The sequence below is a fragment of the Nuphar pumila genome, chromosome 5 (assembly GCF_984573655.1).
Source record: "Nuphar pumila chromosome 5, dmNupPumi1.hap1.1, whole genome shotgun sequence".
NCBI classification, from domain to species: domain Eukaryota; kingdom Viridiplantae; phylum Streptophyta; class Magnoliopsida; order Nymphaeales; family Nymphaeaceae; genus Nuphar; species Nuphar pumila.
The window spans coordinates 117,418,226-117,436,722 of NC_143253.1; the positions used below are offsets into that span (position 1 = coordinate 117,418,226).

General features: G+C 38.5%; 1 protein-coding gene across 2 annotated transcripts in view; it reads right to left on the reverse strand.

The window, feature by feature from the left end:
• LOC149838311 (uncharacterized) overlaps positions 1-18,497 on the reverse strand; it is a 69,244-nt gene that overhangs the window by 39,139 nt on the left and 11,608 nt on the right. For both annotated transcript variants that reach the window (XM_090006513.1, XM_090006512.1), the window contains exons 2-3: positions 5,806-6,005; positions 1,365-1,466 (exon numbers count right to left, since the gene is read on the reverse strand). In XM_090006513.1, coding sequence (XP_089862639.1) covers positions 1,365-1,466; positions 5,806-6,005 — 302 coding nt within the window. The remainder of the gene's footprint in view (positions 1-1,364; positions 1,467-5,805; positions 6,006-18,497) is intronic.

Here is an 18,497-nt window from a genome sequence, read left to right on the forward strand (position 1 = left end):
TCTATTATATAACTATGGAGTTTGAAGGGCAGTGTTATGTTGTACATAGGTTGTATTGCATATCATTTTTGTTGTGTTCTGTCATATATGTAAGACTGACATGTATATATACCCTTAAGGAAAACCTTGTCATTTTTTCATGTTTTTGTTTGTTTTGTATTCTCATATTATGTTCAAGGACAGGTTTGTCCTTACATCATTATGACTGTTGTAAAGGTTGCAGTAAAGAATAAAAAGTGTAAACCCAATAACCTAAGGCTATAAAGATTTAACTCTTTGTTCTCAATGCTGTAGCTTTGAGTTCAAATATGGATTGTAAAACTTAAGTCTTGAACATTTTGATTTAGATATTAGGCTCTTTGTATTTGGTTACATTGTGGCATGAGTTTTCTTTACTTGGTTTGCTACTTGGATAATTTGCGCTTTTCTAATTAGTCATGAATTTGATTACTAACTTATTATCTTGATTCTTGGATGTTTGATGTTTTATATGGTTGATCATTGCTTTTTATTTGATACTGTTGGTTTTATTTTGTAGCTAACGGTCTTATTTATTGCAATATGAAATTATGGGATTTTTTATTTTTTAAGCTTAAATTTCTGATTTTTACGATATGTAACAATACAGTACTAAATTTTTGGCAATTATAATAAGAGCAAAGATATTTATTTTACAACATTGACAACAATTGTACAAGAAAGCAAACGCAGTGCACATTACAACTTCGTAAAATGTAGTATATTTGACATTCTTATTCCAAACTACATACTATTGAACCATCAATGCATCTTTAGGGAAACAACTCCATTAATCAATGTAAAAAACATAATTGTTTCAAATCTGTTCAGGCAGTGCCGTTTGTGACACCCATGCAACCAATATTCCTAAAAATTCATGTAGGCATGGACTCAAAAGTTACGAACAATAAGCAATTGCTTAAGACATAATGCAAGTCTACCATGTTATTTGTATAAGAAATGATTTATGGAGAAAGATTTTAGAAAAAAAATTGCAATATAACAAATTTAGGCAGCACGTTGAGATGTGATTGACATAAAGTATGGAAAGGAAATATCAAATCATGCTTGAAGCCAAGATTATGTTGCCAAAAGAAATGCTAACCCATTGGAAAGTAGCCTAATGCAGATTGCTTGTATGAGATGCACAGGAAAATGGTATGAAGATGCATCAGAAATCGCAGATGAGGGAGTAGTAAAAGTGCAAGTGCTGCATGTCAACATCATGCATTGAATAAAGGTGTAGATTGAATTAATGCTCACATAACAAGAGAAAAGGGAAAGACCACGAAGTAGTTCTATCCACATAAGAGAACACATAATGCCACGAAGAGTTTGGAACTTACTGAAAAAATAATGCGAGCCTTGAACACAAGTGGAAGAGATCTTTGAGGATCACAGAGTTCTCTGATCAACCTTCTAAGAAGAAAAGGCATATCACGTATCCTCTAAGGGGAAATACAAAAATGTTAGAAGCGCATCAATAAAAAGAACCACGGATTGTAACGGATAAGAAAAGCAAGCTCATCAATCTAGTGAACAGGAAAAATCATATCGGCAATCAACACAGATATATTCTGAAGTTCTTTCAGTTCCCAACCATAATTATTACTTTGCTCAGAACAATGATAATATGAAAGAAAGAGAGAGAAGTTATTAAAAGCTACTCAAGCGCTCATCCATATGCATGCTCCAGTCTATATGACATAAATTCCTCATTTATGCATATAGGACAAAATGACAGCAGAGTTTACATCTTCTCTAAAAGTTTTGGCCACTTTCTTAAATTTAAGCGCAACCTTAGTAACAGATTCTCCTACCTTTGAGAATCACACTTCCACTCCTTGCATCAGGCCCCCACATGTAAAATTGTCAACCTGGAGATCCACCATCACACGTGGCTCAACTACCAAAATCCGAACCGCAGTCACCAATATTCTTGTCAGACATCCCTTGATGAGGCAGATTCCTAAAAGCTACCTCTTTGCTCAGAAGAATTTCACCATAACCTTTGATATTGGATAGAGAGATCCCAGTAGATCTAGAGATCGAGTAGATAAGAATCCATTTAATCTTCTTTATGATGTAAAATGGCATTTGCATAATTAACTATTGATCTAGTAGACAAAAGAAAGAAAAATATTCAGACTATCAAAGGAAGAAAGCAGTCATAAACTGGATCATGGTGAGAAAGGGTATTGAGGGACATGACAATCCTACCAATGCCAAGTCTACATTATTATAAAAGGAGAACAAAAGGCATGACCGGTGCCAAAGATGGCCGTAAATTTTGTATTTGTTAGAGCATTAATTAATTTAGACCCAGAAAAAGGAAGAACAATTTAAAAAAATGTGTCTAACTTATCAGCCATTTACAAATGGGTGCCTGACGTTTCAATTATTACATTTAACTGCCTGTTTTTCAAAGTTAGATTTCAAAGACACACCTGCTCCTAAAATCAAGCAGTCGACCTTGACTTAATGAAAGAAAATACTAAAATGTCCTTATTTCTAAAACCACTTGTAAAAGGAGAGAGAGGAGGGGTGATGATTTGCCCCACAGCCACCACCACTCCACCTTCAGCCTTACCATCTGGTTTCTAAATCCATTGGAGCAACTCTCTCTCTCTCTCTCTCTCTCTCTCTCTCTCTCTCTCTCTCTCTCTCTCTCTCTCTCTCTCTCTATATATATATATATATATATATATATATATATATATATATATATATATATATAGGTGGTTTTAGAAATGAGGGCATTTTGGTCTTATCTTTCATTATGTCAGGGTCAACTGACTGATTTTAAGACCAGGCGTGTCTTTGAAATATAACTTTGAAAAGCAGGTGGTTAAATGTAATAATTGAAACATCAAGCGCACATTTGTAAATAGATGATAAGTTAGGCACCTTTTGTAAATTGTTCAAAAGGGAAAGCATAAGCAACCAGATCCCTCATCCTGCATCAAGAAGATGATATTAATATCATGTTTGGCTTGTGGGAAAGCCATTCTACGGAATCAAGAATTTTGTTGAATTACATGAAACATGGAATCTAATATCAGGACAAAAAATAAGGGCATTATACATATTGATTAAGAAAGCATGTTCCTGATTTTCAGTGAAATACACATGCAAATGCAACCATAGAATCAAAATGTTGATTCCATGATGATGGCTTTCTGTTCCACTGTAAATAACAAAAGAGCTAAGGGAAATATGCTTCCGACCTAGGTATAAGATTTTTTATTCAACTCTTCTAATTTGCTTTTGAGCCCAATAAATCTATCCCAATATCTTATTTCTGCTATTTGATATTGTTCAGGGAAGAAATGAAATACAGTGCATACTCCAGTACTTAGTTTATGAATTTTAATTATCTTTGTATGGCATCATGTGTTATCTACTGTTCATTACAGATCCATTGATGTTATAGGTAAGTAACGTAATTAGTTTTTGCTAATGTGTGCTGATTCTTTTCTTTTTTATGGTCAAAATCCCAAAAATTTTAACTTGATTCTTTTATAATTTTACTTTGTATTTTGTATCTGTTTGTAATTTATACTACATTATGAATGTCAACGTAAATCAGTTTCTTAGACCCCTCATTATGATATGCTTTCCACAGCATTGTCACCCAATATATTTGTTGTATTTAGTTTATATGTGTGGTTCTTATTCGTACTGGTCATATAATTTGAATATTGACATGCAATCAAAAGAGAGCCAACTTACACATAATCTTAGATCAACCATGAAGACTTAGTTTAGTTGGTCTTGTGCCATTACTCTAACTGCAGATGCTACTTATTGTAGCCAAGATTGCTTGCTTCAGAAACATGGCAAACATATACAAACTAGAAAATGTTCAGTATTTTTATATTTGAGTGCTAGACTTCTCGTTCTTGAGCATAGATATTAGTTATAAACTGCCTTATTTTGAAGAAGCACTAGTGGTCATTGGCATAACATCAAGGAGGTTTGAACTTTGACCAATGCAACGGAGACTGCAATTACCCTTGATAACAGCATTTGTTGTAAAAACCATAGCGAACAGATTCCAGAATATTGCTTAGAGAAGAAAAGGAAAGAACCAACTCACCAAGTGCTATTAAGGCCGATGAACTTTCAAGACACGATTCTGAATTCGTATACACCATTTTCTGCTCTTTTTCCAATAACCATCAAACTTTGAGTTTGTGGCACTGTCCAAAATGTTTCTTGAAACAGCAATGAAAATGAAGAGAGTTGTTGCAAGACTAATGACAAACCTGCACTAATTATTTGCATGGCTAGACCAGAGTTACCGGAAGCTTCTTAGATAGGTGTGGAGCACGCTTCCCGGAAACTCTCTTCGTAAGCGCGATACTCCTCGCTTCTGAAACTTGATGAGAACCTCGATTCCCCCACGCTTCTCCTATGCTTTCCACACGCTTCATCTATTCTTCTTATATGTTCTCTTACTCAACTTTTCATGTTCTTTATGTGTTTTCTCTCTCTTCTCACTCACTTCCATGTGTTTTCTTTAAATTGGTAGTCATCATTTTTAGATTTTGTTACATACACTAAAAAATCATGAAATTTAATATTAGTCACTTTTATTTTAGTTTTTATTTGTGTTTTATTTTGATTCTCATTTAATTCTTATATATATTTTTTTATTTCTCGTTTCCGGCTTCCTATACATTTTAAAATGCATCGCTTCTCGCTTCTGCTTCCTGTATTGTTTCCCGTTTCAGCTTCCTTATCTGGTAACCTTGGCCTAGAAACCATTTCCTCACCCTATTCCCTTTTATAATCAGTTCTATCATATCTCAAGTCATATTTATTATCCAGCAAGTAAAACTAGCTAATAACATTATTCCCATTGAATCGGACCTATTGTACTCATTGATTTCCCAGGAAAAGACAGTAGTTTCTCTAAGAAAATAAGGATGACGAATAAATTATGATATGAAAAATCATACAACTAGAGATTGATGCAAGTACCATTTAGAACGTAAATGCTGTGAAAATCTGTCACAGGGATAGTCCAAATTACTCCAGTGTTGTGCCCCTTTATATACCATTCTCAATGGGGAACTACCCCAGAATGGCAAGTCATGTGCCTTAGGCATGTTAATTCGACATAGTTGTAGTTGCATTCCCTGTATTTTCAACCTCTTAGACAGCATCTTAACTGATAAAAATTGAAAACTATGTTACTAACTTCTCTGTCACATATGCATGTCCACCTAACAATTAAAAATGTATAACTACAAAAAAGTTCCATAATTTATACAACAACAACAACTACGCCTTCATCCCAAAACAATTGGGGTCAGCGATATGAACCAAAAAAGAAATTCATTTTGGGTCTTCCACATGAATCCTTTTCCTCCAATCATTTCTATCCAATGCCATGTCCTCGGTGAGGTTCAAAGCATTCATATCCTTTCCTATCATCTCCATCCAAGTCTTCCTAGGCCTACCCCGACCTCTTTTAACTAATATATTTTCCCATTTCTCCAACCTTCTAACTGGAGCATCATTAGGCCTTCGCCGAATATGTCCAAAAAAGTTCCATAATTTATGCAATCTGAAATAGCAGCCTGGAAGTTCTAAAAATACCACTTAGGTGTAGCAAATAAAACTCTATGTTAGCCCCAGAAAACAAACATAAAAATATAAATAACATCTCTAATTTCAACAAACACAAGTTTAGATTGCAAACAGTTAAATGATGAATGGATCAATTAAAGATTTGCAGAACATATGACAACAAAACAATCAGCAGAAAAATGTGGATACCTGACTAAGACTCAGTGAGCCGTCACCAAATGTACGGTTGTACTTTTCAATCTCTTCAATAACCTGGGAAGCTTCTGGTTCGTGGCGTTGACAAAGTGCAGCCTCGCAAGGTATCAACAAAGAAATCATACAGCGACATATGGGGCATTTACATGCCCATAGTGCAGAACCATGATGCCATACTTGAAGAATGCATCTGCCTGCAATAATGCGCAACAACCAACTCAATAAACTACTGCAAGCAACACAAGGGAAGGAAAATATCCACATTACAATTACCAGCAAATAATACAGAAAAAAATCAGTAGTAGAAACCATTTTCACTTAGAAAGGGAAAATGCTTCATATTAATTGTGAAAAGACGTGTTTTGTTCATATCGGATCGTGGGTCAGGGTCCAGACCCGTAATCTGATATTCCTTTCATTAATGGCACATATGTAATTATTCTTTGTTGTAAAAGGGTATTTTAGTACCCTAAAATTTTGTATTAGTAACAGCATATAATGACAAGATTAGCAGCCGATTCCTGTATTGGGAATCAGGATTTCTCTGCAACTCCTCTCTCTCTGTTCCTCACCCTTCACGCATGGTAAAACTCTGGATTTTATAAAATCTAACATGGTATCAAAGCCACGCTAGAGCTGGATCTGGGATTGCTTCCAAAAGGTATGTCTAGAAAGATCGTTCAGTCTCCCAAGTCAGAAAATTGATTTCCAATATCTTTTTGCTTCTCAACCTTGACCAGACCTGATCAAAATAAAATCTGATCACGTTTTTTGTCATTAACCAATTCTGCCTCGCCTCCTTAATTCCTAAAACATTTCTGCATCTTCTTGATCAGATCTGATTCAGATCTGATCAGAATCAAATCTGATCACGTTTCTCTATTATTAATAGATTCTACGTTGCCTTCTTAATTCTCAACCTGGTTCTAAACCATCTTGTTGATCAGATTTGATCAAAATTAGATCTGATCACGTAATCTGTTGCCTATCAACCTCGTTAATCCTTTCTTGATCAGATCTGATCAGATTCATATCTGGCTCCATTTGACATTCTCATTCTTTTCATCCTTGAACAGCTCTAAATCAATATCAGGCTTTACTTATGTGTTCTTTTTAAATTTTTGTACTTAGTGCTTACCTATTTATTCAAATCTGAATAATTACAGATCTGATCAGAATTCAATATCTGATCTAAATTAGATACCAGATTTGGGATTTTGTTTCAGTTTTTTTTATTTAATGTCTGTCCTTCACATAGCTTGATATAGTCTATTCTGCAACAAAAAAGAGGAAGGTTCCAATTATTTTAGTTATCTGCGTGACTATTCTGTCAGCAAAAAAAAAGAGTAAGAGGTTGCAGGAATTTCTTTGAGGTTGAAAGTTATCTTTCGATATACTGATTTTTTTAGCTATTATCGGGTTGTGTGTTGGACATATTCTTCTTATTGTGAAACATGGATTCATTTTCTTCTCAGTCAGGTCTTTCTTCAAGCTTTCTTAGTCAACTCGTGTCTGAAAAATTAAACAATTCCAATTTCCTGACTTAGAAAGAGGCAGATCATTCCTTTCATTAGGAGTCAGGATCTTTCTGAACATCTGGATGGATCTGTTTCAGTCCTTCCAGAGTTTATATCACGAGAAGAAAATGACACTAAAGGAGCATCTACCACAATATATGTTAGAAATCCAGAATTTGTAACTTGGATGTGTAGAAAGATGCACTGAACCCTAGGTAGAGAGAGAGAGAGGGAGAGAGAGAGAGACAGCTGCACAGGAAGAGAAAACTCGTTAACTTGTTATTAGGGTCTCTCTCTATGTTAAATAGAGAGAGGCTTAAAAGAATAATTACAACTAAGCCCATTATGAAAACAAAATTTCAAATAGCATCTAATATAAAAAGACTTCACTTAAAACCACCTATTCTTAACACTCCCCCTCAAGCTGGAGCATAGATATCAATCATGCTCAGCTTGTCACAACATTTTGAGAAATTTGGTCTAACAAGAGGTTTTGTAAACATATCTGCAACTTGTTCTTCCGACTTTAGATATTTGGTAGTGATATGACCAACTTGAACCATATCCCTTACATAGTGGCAATCAACCTCAATGTGCTTTGTTCTCTCATGAAATACAGGATTGTTCGCTATATATGTTGCAGCTTTGTTATCGCACATCATGGTCATGGGAGAGAAAACCTTCACCTGAAGATCATGAAGAACAGTACGAACCCACATCAATTCAGCAGTTGTTTGGGTCATAGCCCGATATTCTGATTCTGCACTCGACCTAGAAACCACATTTTGCTTCTTACTTCTCCAAGAAATCAAGTTGTCTCCCAGAAACACACAGAATCCTGTGGTAGATTTCCTATCCACTACAGATCCTGCATAGTTAGCATCAGAATAGGCCACTATCTCCAGAGTTCCACCTTTCCTGAACAATAACCCATTTCCAGGAGAAGATTTTAGATATCTGAGAATCATAATAGCTACATTCCAGTGTACCTCAGTTGGTTTGTCCATAAACTGGCTAACTTTGCTTACTGCTAAAGCAATATTCGGTCTGGTCACAGTTACATACAGTAGCTTCCCTACTAGGGAGCGATAGCTTTTGCTATCAACTGGTTTTGACCCTTCTTCAAACAACTGAACTTTATGGTCCATGGGAATATTTGTTGGTTTAGCTCCCAACATTCTCGTTTCCTTTAGTAAGTCAAGAACATACTTCCGTTGAGACAAAACCATCCATTCACGGCTCCTGGCAACTTCTATACCCAGAAAATACCTGAGTGAACCAAGATCTTTTATAACAAAGTGTTTTTGAAGATGAGCCTTTGTGGCTTCAATAGCTTTCGCATCATCTCCTGTAAGAATGATGTCATCCACATATACCACCATAACAACTATGCCAGAGCTAGTTTTCTTTATAAATAGTGCACGAGGACTTTGTTTCAAGCCATAAATCACCTTTCTCAATCTACACACCTTCTGACACTCCCCCTCAACCTCGAATCCTGGAGGTTGTTGCATGTAAATGGTCTCAGATAAATCCCCATATAAAAATGCATTTTTCACATCTAATTGGTACAAGCTCTAACCATGCTGAACAGCTACTGAGAGAACAAGACGAATGGTACCCATCCGTGCAACAGAAGAAAAGGTTTCAAAGAAATCAATACCATATGTCAGAGTATACCCTTTGGCTACTAATCTGGCCTTGTACCTTTCAATAGAACCATCATATTTGTACTTGATTGTATATACCCATTTACATCCAACAATGTCAACATCTGCAGGGGAATCAACTAGATCCCATGTATGTTGAGATATTAAAGCATTCATTTCTTCTTGCATAGCCAGCTTCCAACGATTATCAAGCTCTGTCTGCTGATAGTTCAGAGGAATAGTTTCAGCAGATAAGGCTGAAATAAAAGACTTCATCTGATTTCCAATTCTGGCATCGGAGACAAAATGAGATATGAGATATAAGGTACATTGTCATGTCCCCTTTCGTAGAGCAATAGGCCTGTTATCATCATCATGAAGATCACTATTGTTAGTAGAACTTACCTCAGGGGAAGAAGAAGATGAAGGCACTTGCGGAGGTGGAGCTCTACGCACATATACCAATGGAGGATTATGAAATCTGGAAGAGGATGAAGTTTGGTTCGATAATGAGGGCATGGATTCCAAAGGAAAAGGAGGTATAGGTAATGGACAAGACTCAGCTGGATCAACCTGCAGTGGGGAACCGGTACTAGAGTAATATGGAGTGGATTCTAAGAAAGATACATCTGCACTGACATACTCTCGGCGAGAAGTAGGATCATAACATCGATATCCCTTTTGATTTTTGGGATAACCTATAAATATGCATTTTGTAGCTTGAGCAGCTAATCTATCAGGGTCAGGGTCAAGTTTGTGTACAAAACAAACACATCCAAATATTTTGGGCGAGAAGGAGAAGAGTGGGGTATTGGGTTTTAGGATATGAAATGGAATTTGATCACCCACAGAAGACGAAGGCATGCGGTTGATCAGATAGCAAGCAGTTGTAATCGCATCACCCCAGAGGTCCTGGCAACATCAAGCAGGTGTCGATGTTTTCGCTCAGCCACCCCATTTTGTTGAGATGAATAGGCACATGAAGTTTGGGGTTGGATGCCATTATCTTGGTAAAATTGTAACAGACCTTTTGATTTAAACTCGAGAGCATTATCAGTGCGAACAATTTTGACAATAGATTCAAACTGAGTTTTTATTTCAAGAATTAAGGATTTGATAGTACTTGGAACTTCATATCGTTCCTTTATTAAAAACACCCATGACAACTTACAGAAATCATCAACAATAACTAGATAGTATCGACACTGAGTCCTAGTAGGAATCTTACTAGGACCCCATACATCTGCATGAAGAAGTTCAAAGACTTTATTACTAGACTGACTCTGACTCGAAGGGAACGAACTTCGATGATGCTTGCCCAGCTGACATGCTTCACACTGAAATGATGTGGTGGAAGAAATCTGAGGAAAGACCGAACGAAGCTTTGACAATGAAGGATGACCAAGACGACGATGCCACTGAACAGGACTGAATGAATGTTCCATTGCATCATGAACAGTACCCATTGGATGATGTAGGTAGTAAACTCCATTTTCTTTATAGCCTCCACCAATCTTCTTCCCCGTCAGCAAATCCTGAAAATAACAACCCATCGGATCAAATATTACTCTACAGTTTTGTTCTTTTATAAGGCAACTAACAGAGAGTAAACTTTGAGGAAATTTTGGAGCATAAAGAACATTTTGCAACTGTAATGAGGAGGATATAGAAATATTTCCCTGACCAACAACCGGGGAGGAGCTCCCATCGGCTAATGAGACTCCAAGCTGAGCATTAATATCCTTTAGATCTGAAAAAACAAGTGAATTTCCACACAAATGTCTGGATGCACCAGAGTCAATAATCGACTTACTGTCAGTCGGATGAAGATGATTTCTGGTTGAATAGGCAACACCAACTACAGGAGGGGTGGAACTCAAAGGACAAAGAGCTATCAGCTCATCATATTCAGCACGACTGAGGGTGATACTACTGTCACTTGCAGAGATATTTTCCTGTGCCTTTGTTGCCTCGAGAGTAGTAACATTTGCTTTAGGAGCATATGACTTTGATGAAGAAGAGGTTGGTCGGCCATGCTTATCCCAGCAATGATCTTCTAAATGTCTAGATTTTCCACAAAATGTACATTGAAGCTTTCCTCTGCCTCCCATACCTCGTACACGACCTCGTCCTCTGATGTTCTGAAGATTTCCACGCCCATAACCATATGAGACAACTAGAGCAGATGACTGAGTCACAGGCTAAGATTGTGGAAGAGAGATCGCAAGTCTACTCAGACGATTATATGCCTCAGCAAGAGTAGGTACATCTGAACCAATCAACATTTGGACTTTTACAACAGAGAATTCTGAAGATAAACCTGTAAGAAACCGAGCAACCATAGTTTGCTCTTGATGATCCTTTTGTTTCGAACAGCAGAGGGGTATGTGAGCATTAAGTCTTTCAAAGGCAGCTTTGACGAAGGCATAGTACTGGGCCAAGGTTTGATCTCCCTGCTGTAAATTATATATTTCTTGTTCAACTTGCAGGATATGACTCACATTAGTCTCTTGTGAGTACGTATCTCGAAGATTGCCCCGCATCTGTTTGGTTGTATTATAGTAAATTAAACCATCTGCAATATGGGGTTTGACACTATTCATAATCCATGACATAACTATGTCATTCTCTTCATCTCAAGTAACATATTTTTCCACTTTTTCAGTGGGTTCGTCTTCCAACAAGATATGTTTTTTACGATGTCCAGATACCGACATCATAAATGTTCTGGACCACCTGGCATAGTTAATTTCATTCAACCTTACAGACGAGCCGTACGAAAAGGGATTGGCAAAATGCCTTATACTCTCCAATATTTTCCAATTTTGGATCACATTTCGAAGTTTCAGCCATACTTCTGTTTCAGCAAAAAAAACTGGACAGACTCCAATCAACACAGGGAAAAGCGTGTGTTATACTCACACACCAACCGATATGACAATCAGCAGCTGTTCACACACAAAAAAAAACACGACAGTAAGGAATAGCAGCCCACAACAAGAGTACTTTCCTAGCACAGCAGGGAATCTAGCCTGCAGTTTCCACGACAGTAGTGAACAGCAGCCCACAAACATGAAAAATAGTTTTAATTTTTTTTTCAGCACATCAATGAATCACGACCAACATAACTCTACATACGCAGAACCTGTTTTTCAGCACATCAGCGAATATGCAGAACCTGTTTTTCAGCACATCAGCAAATCACGGCCAACATACCTCAGAATACGCAGACCCTGAATCATAACAGAGGCCGTTCCCCAGACATATACAGCTCGACAGTCAGTCATTTTTCAATCACGAGCAACACTACTATGAGTTTGATTGTTGTTTCTCCCAAAAACCAGGAAGTCACGACATGAAATCACGAAACAGAAAAAAAAATCATGGCCCAAACATCAGGGTATCACGGCTGAAATAAAACTCGGCACCAGGGAGTCACGGCAAGGCAAACATTCGGCACCAGGGAATGACATAAGACTCGGCAACAGAGAATCACGACAGGAACTCACAGCAAGAAAAACCTCGGCAACAGGGAGTCACGGCAAAGCAAAAAACAAACACCGAGGAGCTACCAAACCAACAGCAAGCATCCACGACCAGCAGCACACCCAGATCTGTCATCAGATCTTACAAAAAAAAATTAATCGCTGACCTGATTGGAAATATATTTTCGTTGGATTGTAGTTTGATCACGATCGATCACGCTCCCACGATCGACTGTACTCTGATACCATGTAGAAAGATGCACCGAACGCTAGGTAGAGAGAGAGAGAGAGAGTGTAAAACCCGAAAATTTTATAAAATTTTGCAAATTGGGCCTGGATCCAAATTACAGATCCAAGACCCATAAAGGGGTTTTTCACATACATTTACCTCGTAAATTTGATATGTACTTATAAGTACAATAATTTGTAATTAACTAAGTAATTCGGAGAATAATAATCATCCAATAGGAGTGCGTAGATGGGTATGGGATCCATATACCGGATCCATGTACATATATATATATTTATATATATATCTAAATATATATATATATGTGCATAATAATAAATAAATAATATTAATATTGGTAATACTATAGAAACATAATATATATATATATAGATATTAAGCGGATTCGAGGATCCACAGTTGGATCCACTTGGATCCAACTTGCGGATCCATTTTGGTGGGGGTTAAGGTTTTATTTAAAATGTGAGATTTAAAATAAATAAAATTTTTAAGTTTTTTTTTATTCAAGGATCCACAGTGGATCCATTTGGATCCACTTGTGGATCAATTTTGTCTTGGGGCCGGGTTGCGGGTCTCGGGTTCGGACCCGAGCCCCACCCCATTTTCTTCAGCCCTGTTAAATGAAAAGCGCAACCCGATAAGGGTTGCTCGATAAAACCCTAACCCCAAAACAGAAAGGGGGGGCGCAGGGGCAGGGGGGGTTACGCAGAGCGTAACGACCCCGCGCCCATCTCGGCTGAGAAGGGGGAGGCCTGGGGCCGATAAAGGAGGGGAGTGGAGAGGGGCTCTCACCCTCTTCACTCAGCCCCATCTCTCTCTCTCTCTCTCCCTGTCTGCGGGCGCGCACCGGAGAAGGGGTCGCCGGAAAAAGGCTGCGGCAACTCGCAGCCACCAGTAGCCACCAACACCCACCAAAGTCTTCCAGCAAGCTCCCTTCTTCACGGCATCCGCGGGGAGCAGCAGCCGCAAGGGTCGTCGGAGAGTTCACCGGAAGATTTCGTCAAGAGGTACGGGTTTTCCTCTTGATTTCGAGTGAGAAAAAGGGTGTAAATTTTGCTTTACATGGAATATTTTAGGAAAATCGTAGAGGGGCAGATTTGGGGTTTGAGGCGCCGGAACCCCAAATCGTCAGTTTTGTGAAATTTGATGCTATGGGTTATACTGGTACCTTATTGGGTGGGTTGAGGATGCTATTGAAATCAGTTTTGTGGCCGATAGGCTTGTCTAGCAAAAGTTTTCTCCATTACCAATAGTCTAGTAATCTGATTTTCAGTTTTTTTGAGGTGTCGAGTTGCATATGTTGAGATTGTGTGGCTGGTTTAGTATTGTTTAGCATAAGTGGTGCTATTACTGTGGTTTGGTAATTATGTGCAACACATGGTTGAGGCTTCTTTCGTTTCATGTATGCTTCTTGATATCGGCTGTTTATAATTGTACTATAAAAAAAAAAACATGTTGATAGGTAGTGCGATTGTGGTTTACATAAGCTTTTGAACCATGATTTTGTTAATGCATGCAAGTACATGTTTGATGATAAAACTTCAGTCTGACGTTTTCCCTATGTTTCTGTTTAGTTAATCTACTGTGCAACTAGATATGCGATACTTCTGTTTTCAAGATTTTATGGAAACGGTAGATTTTATTTGTTCTCCAGATTTTCTTTTGCTGAAAATCCCAATAACTAAGTTTGTGGCTATGATGGCAAGTAAACCTCACACAATTATTTTTTTGAGATTTCAAGTGTGTTATGCAAATATTGCTTGAGTACTATTGAAAACCATTTAATCTGATGGCATGCTTCATAATAGTAGATATACTTTATGCTATTTTCAGTAGCCTTTAACTCTCAAGAGGCTTAAACCGGCTGTGCATATTTGATGGAAAATTTCTGTGCTCAGTGCAAAATTTGGATGGGATTATCAACATATATTTAATATCTTTCATAGTGTTTGAGTTGTTCTTATATAAATTACTCTCTTTAGCTACTAAGCTCTTGTTCATATAGTGCATGGATGTCATGGCTGTGTTTGGGTCTCCTCAAGACACTTAAATGCAGGATTGAGAGATACTTTCGTAGTTTTAGGCACATTATTTTGGACTCTTCTTTGGCCTCCAGAGCATATCTTATAACTCCTTAGAGTCATATGAAGATGGGCCAGTTGCCTGTAACTTTATGTAAGTTCTGCAAAGGAAAAAGGTTTTGTTGTTAGTATGAAATATAAATTGTGAAACAAGGGTTTACAGATTCAAAGAAAGACTTGTCTGACAGGGGGGGGATTGCCGGTTGGGTTTCGGTTGGAGTGAGGCTGAACCCTAGTCAATTAAGTCGGCCAAGCTTGAATAGCCAATTTCAAGAAAAACCTTATATAAACTAGATGTTATTTTAAATCCACAATTTGACTCATAGTGTGTGCATTTAGCTAAGTAGGTAACATGCTTGTCATGTACATGTGTGGTTATGAGTTCAAACCTTGCCTTATATAGAATTAAGTTTTTATGTATGTTCCACATGCCTATTGGTTATGTTATGCTTATTCAGGGTGATGTTTCCTTAGGTGCTTAAACTTGATAAATAATCCTTGTTCAAAATTATTGTTGTACGTGAGTGTACTTGTGCATATACACATATGGAATTTAGATCAAAACTGCATGGTTGTTCGTATGTTTTAATTGGATTGATTCATGAATGAACTCTTGCATTTGACACGAGTGGGTGCATGTCATGAAAACATGCATTTAATGTGTGTGTGTGAATGTACGCTTATGCCTATGAAATTATTGTTTCATGCACAATTTGCATACATGAATGCGCATTGAAAAGCATGTGAAAAGAATGCATAAGTGGCATACTCTTTATGATTTTTGCTTATGCATGTGGTAATGATTAAATTAGATCATTTGTGGCTGGATGAGCCTCGAGAACCAATTGTTCTCTGTTTTGGTTATTTTGATGCATTGCAACAAATCAAATGTGAGATTTGTTGTTTTACCGCACTGTTCTATGTTGTCATGGGCGGTGGTCCCGTGAAAAGCTTAGCATGCTGATGTGCAAGCTTATGTTATTAATTCTGCATGTAAATTTGCAAATGTAAAAGAAATGAATTAATAACCAGATAAAAGAAAATAAAGAACAGTGTAATTCACTTTCTCCTTGATGTCCCTGCTCTAGCGTGGGAATCTTGGATGTTGCGGTTTAGGGGAAACCGTGAGGATACAAAAACTCCGTGTGCGTTTTGTTGCCCCTGAACCCGATATTAAGGTTCTTCTCCTGGCCACGGTTTTAGGGAGAGTCCGCCACTTTACCCGGGAGTGGTGTGTTAGTCACAGCTGTGAGTTTGTTTGGTATACCAAGAAAGTGGCGCCAGTGGATGCTGTTTTCCATGGTGTCCCCGACTTTGGATGCTGTTTTCCAAGGTTCCGATGGATGGTGCTGTTTCCTGATATCGGTCGTGGGCTAAGTTTGGAACCCGGTAACAAAATACAAATTGTGTGTGAAGCTACCCCGGGAACCCTACTTGACCTCGGGGTTTGTACCCGTTTGGTGTATCCGCGGGCCACTGTAATTAAAAAGAGGAATATAAGAATGTGTACATTTAATAGGACATGCATATGGAAAGAGAAAAACTGAAATGGAAGATAATAAATGGTTCATGCATTGCACATAAATCATGCATACTCTTGTTATGCATTAGTTCATGCATGTTTACCTGTTCACTTGGTTGCTTATGTTGATCATTGTATGGTGTTGAACTCTTTTGCATTTTAATTGCCTTATTGATTAAGTTGTAATCAATGTTGCATATTTCGTGTTCCCTCTTGTTAAATGTTTAATTATGCATGAATGATTAATTGACTTAGTAATTGATTTTAATCGTATTCCTCAAAATATTACATGGATCTTATTTATGCTCTTTTTCTTATTTGATTCATTAGGGAAACCTGTACGCAGAATTCTTCGGATTTCTGACCCTCTTATTTTATTGGTTTTTCCCAGGCATAGGTGAGCAGTGAAGTCGACTAGCTTCTGAGGGATACGAGGGTCACAATTGTTTCAGACGACTTCACTTACGGACAGAGTGGCTCTACTGTTAATTTTCTTTTAGTTCTTCTGATTTTCCTGCAAATTGATATTTCACTTTTGACATGGAACATATTACTCTTTTGATTCATTAATAAAAGAGTTCAGTGGATTGGTTATGATTGATAAATGTAAGTTGCTTTGTGGTGTGTGGTTATCCAACTGAAATTGAAACTGTAGGGACCCCAGGTCTCTGGGAAGTTTTCCGCGACTCTTTAAAAAAAAAAAAAAATATTCCGCATTTTTTTTTTCAAAGGTAGGAGTTGGGGTCGTTACAGGTTTGGTATCAGAGCAACCACAAAGACTTACACTTTTATCATTTTTTCTTGTGTTAAATTTCTAAATTTTGGTATATGAGCCCTGTCCTGAAGCGTCGACAAGTGTGACTCGTCCTCCAGAGCAGTCTTCTTCACTGGTATGGCTATTTAATACTTTTACTTTAAGTGTGTGAATTCTGTGTGATGGATTGCAATTATAATTTAATATTCTTTGTTGTGAAATAAATAAGTCTTGGTGTGATTTCATGAACAATTATTGTTCGTGATCAACCTTAAGGGAGTAGGATCAATAGGAGTCTAATTTGAACAAAGGATGTACGTTGTAGATGTCGCATTATACCCGCAGAGGTGCTTCGTCCTCTACTGCTGCTCCCTCAGACTGGCAGGAGCAAAGGGATTTCATGATGGAAGCCATCCATACCCTGACAGAGACTATGGCGGCAGAAGCTGCACAAACGGCCCAAGCGGCACAGGCTGCACAGGCAGCTGCACAGGCAGCCGTGCAGGCAGCGACTCGTGACCCTCCGGTCAACATTGTTCCCAACGCAGGTGGCGTTTCGTTCGAGAGGTTTCTGAAGTTGGACCCGCCTTCTTTTTCAGGAAAGGCAGACCCAGAGGCCGCTGCGAGCTGGGTCGAGGAGATTGAGCGGGTGTTTGATGTCTTACTTGTCCCTGAGGAGAGAAAGACACCCTTTGGCACGTACCGCTTAAAGGGCGATGCCATGAACTGGTGGGACACCCTGCGAAGGGTGAAATTTGCTGATTGGGATGAGATTCCTTGGGAGACGTTCAGGGAGGAGTTTCTGGACGCCTACTTTCCCCCTTACGCCGAGGAGCAGATGCAACAAAGGTTCCTCGATCTGACTCAGGGGACTATGAGTCTAGTGGAATACACTACTAAGTTCTGGAGTCTTGAGAAGTATAGTCCAAACCTCTTCAAGAATGAGAAGGCAAGGGCGGCTAGATTCGTGCGTGGACTGAAAGATGGGTTAAGGACTCGTGTGCTCGGGGGTCGTCCTTCTACCCTGGCCGAGGCGATCGAGTCGGCCACCGTACTGACCGAGGACTGGGAGAGGTCTCGGAATGTATCACATAAGGGAGGCATGAATGGAGGGAATGCTTCGGGCGGAAAAAGGAAGGACCCGCCGATAGGCGAAAAGACTCAGGTTGGCAAGAAGCAGCGAACTCAGGAAGGACGTCAGCAGGGTGCGCACCAGGGACAACCTCAGCAGAGGCAACAGCAGGGGAAAGCCCAATCAATGTGTCGTAGATGTAATGAAAGTCATCCACAGGGTTTTTGTCCGTTGTTCAAGGGAGTTTGCTATCGGTGCCAGCAGCCAGGGCACATCGCTCCCTACTGTCCTAACCCGCCAGCAGCTCAGGGAGGACAGCAACAGCTACAACAACAACAACCACAACCACAGAGACC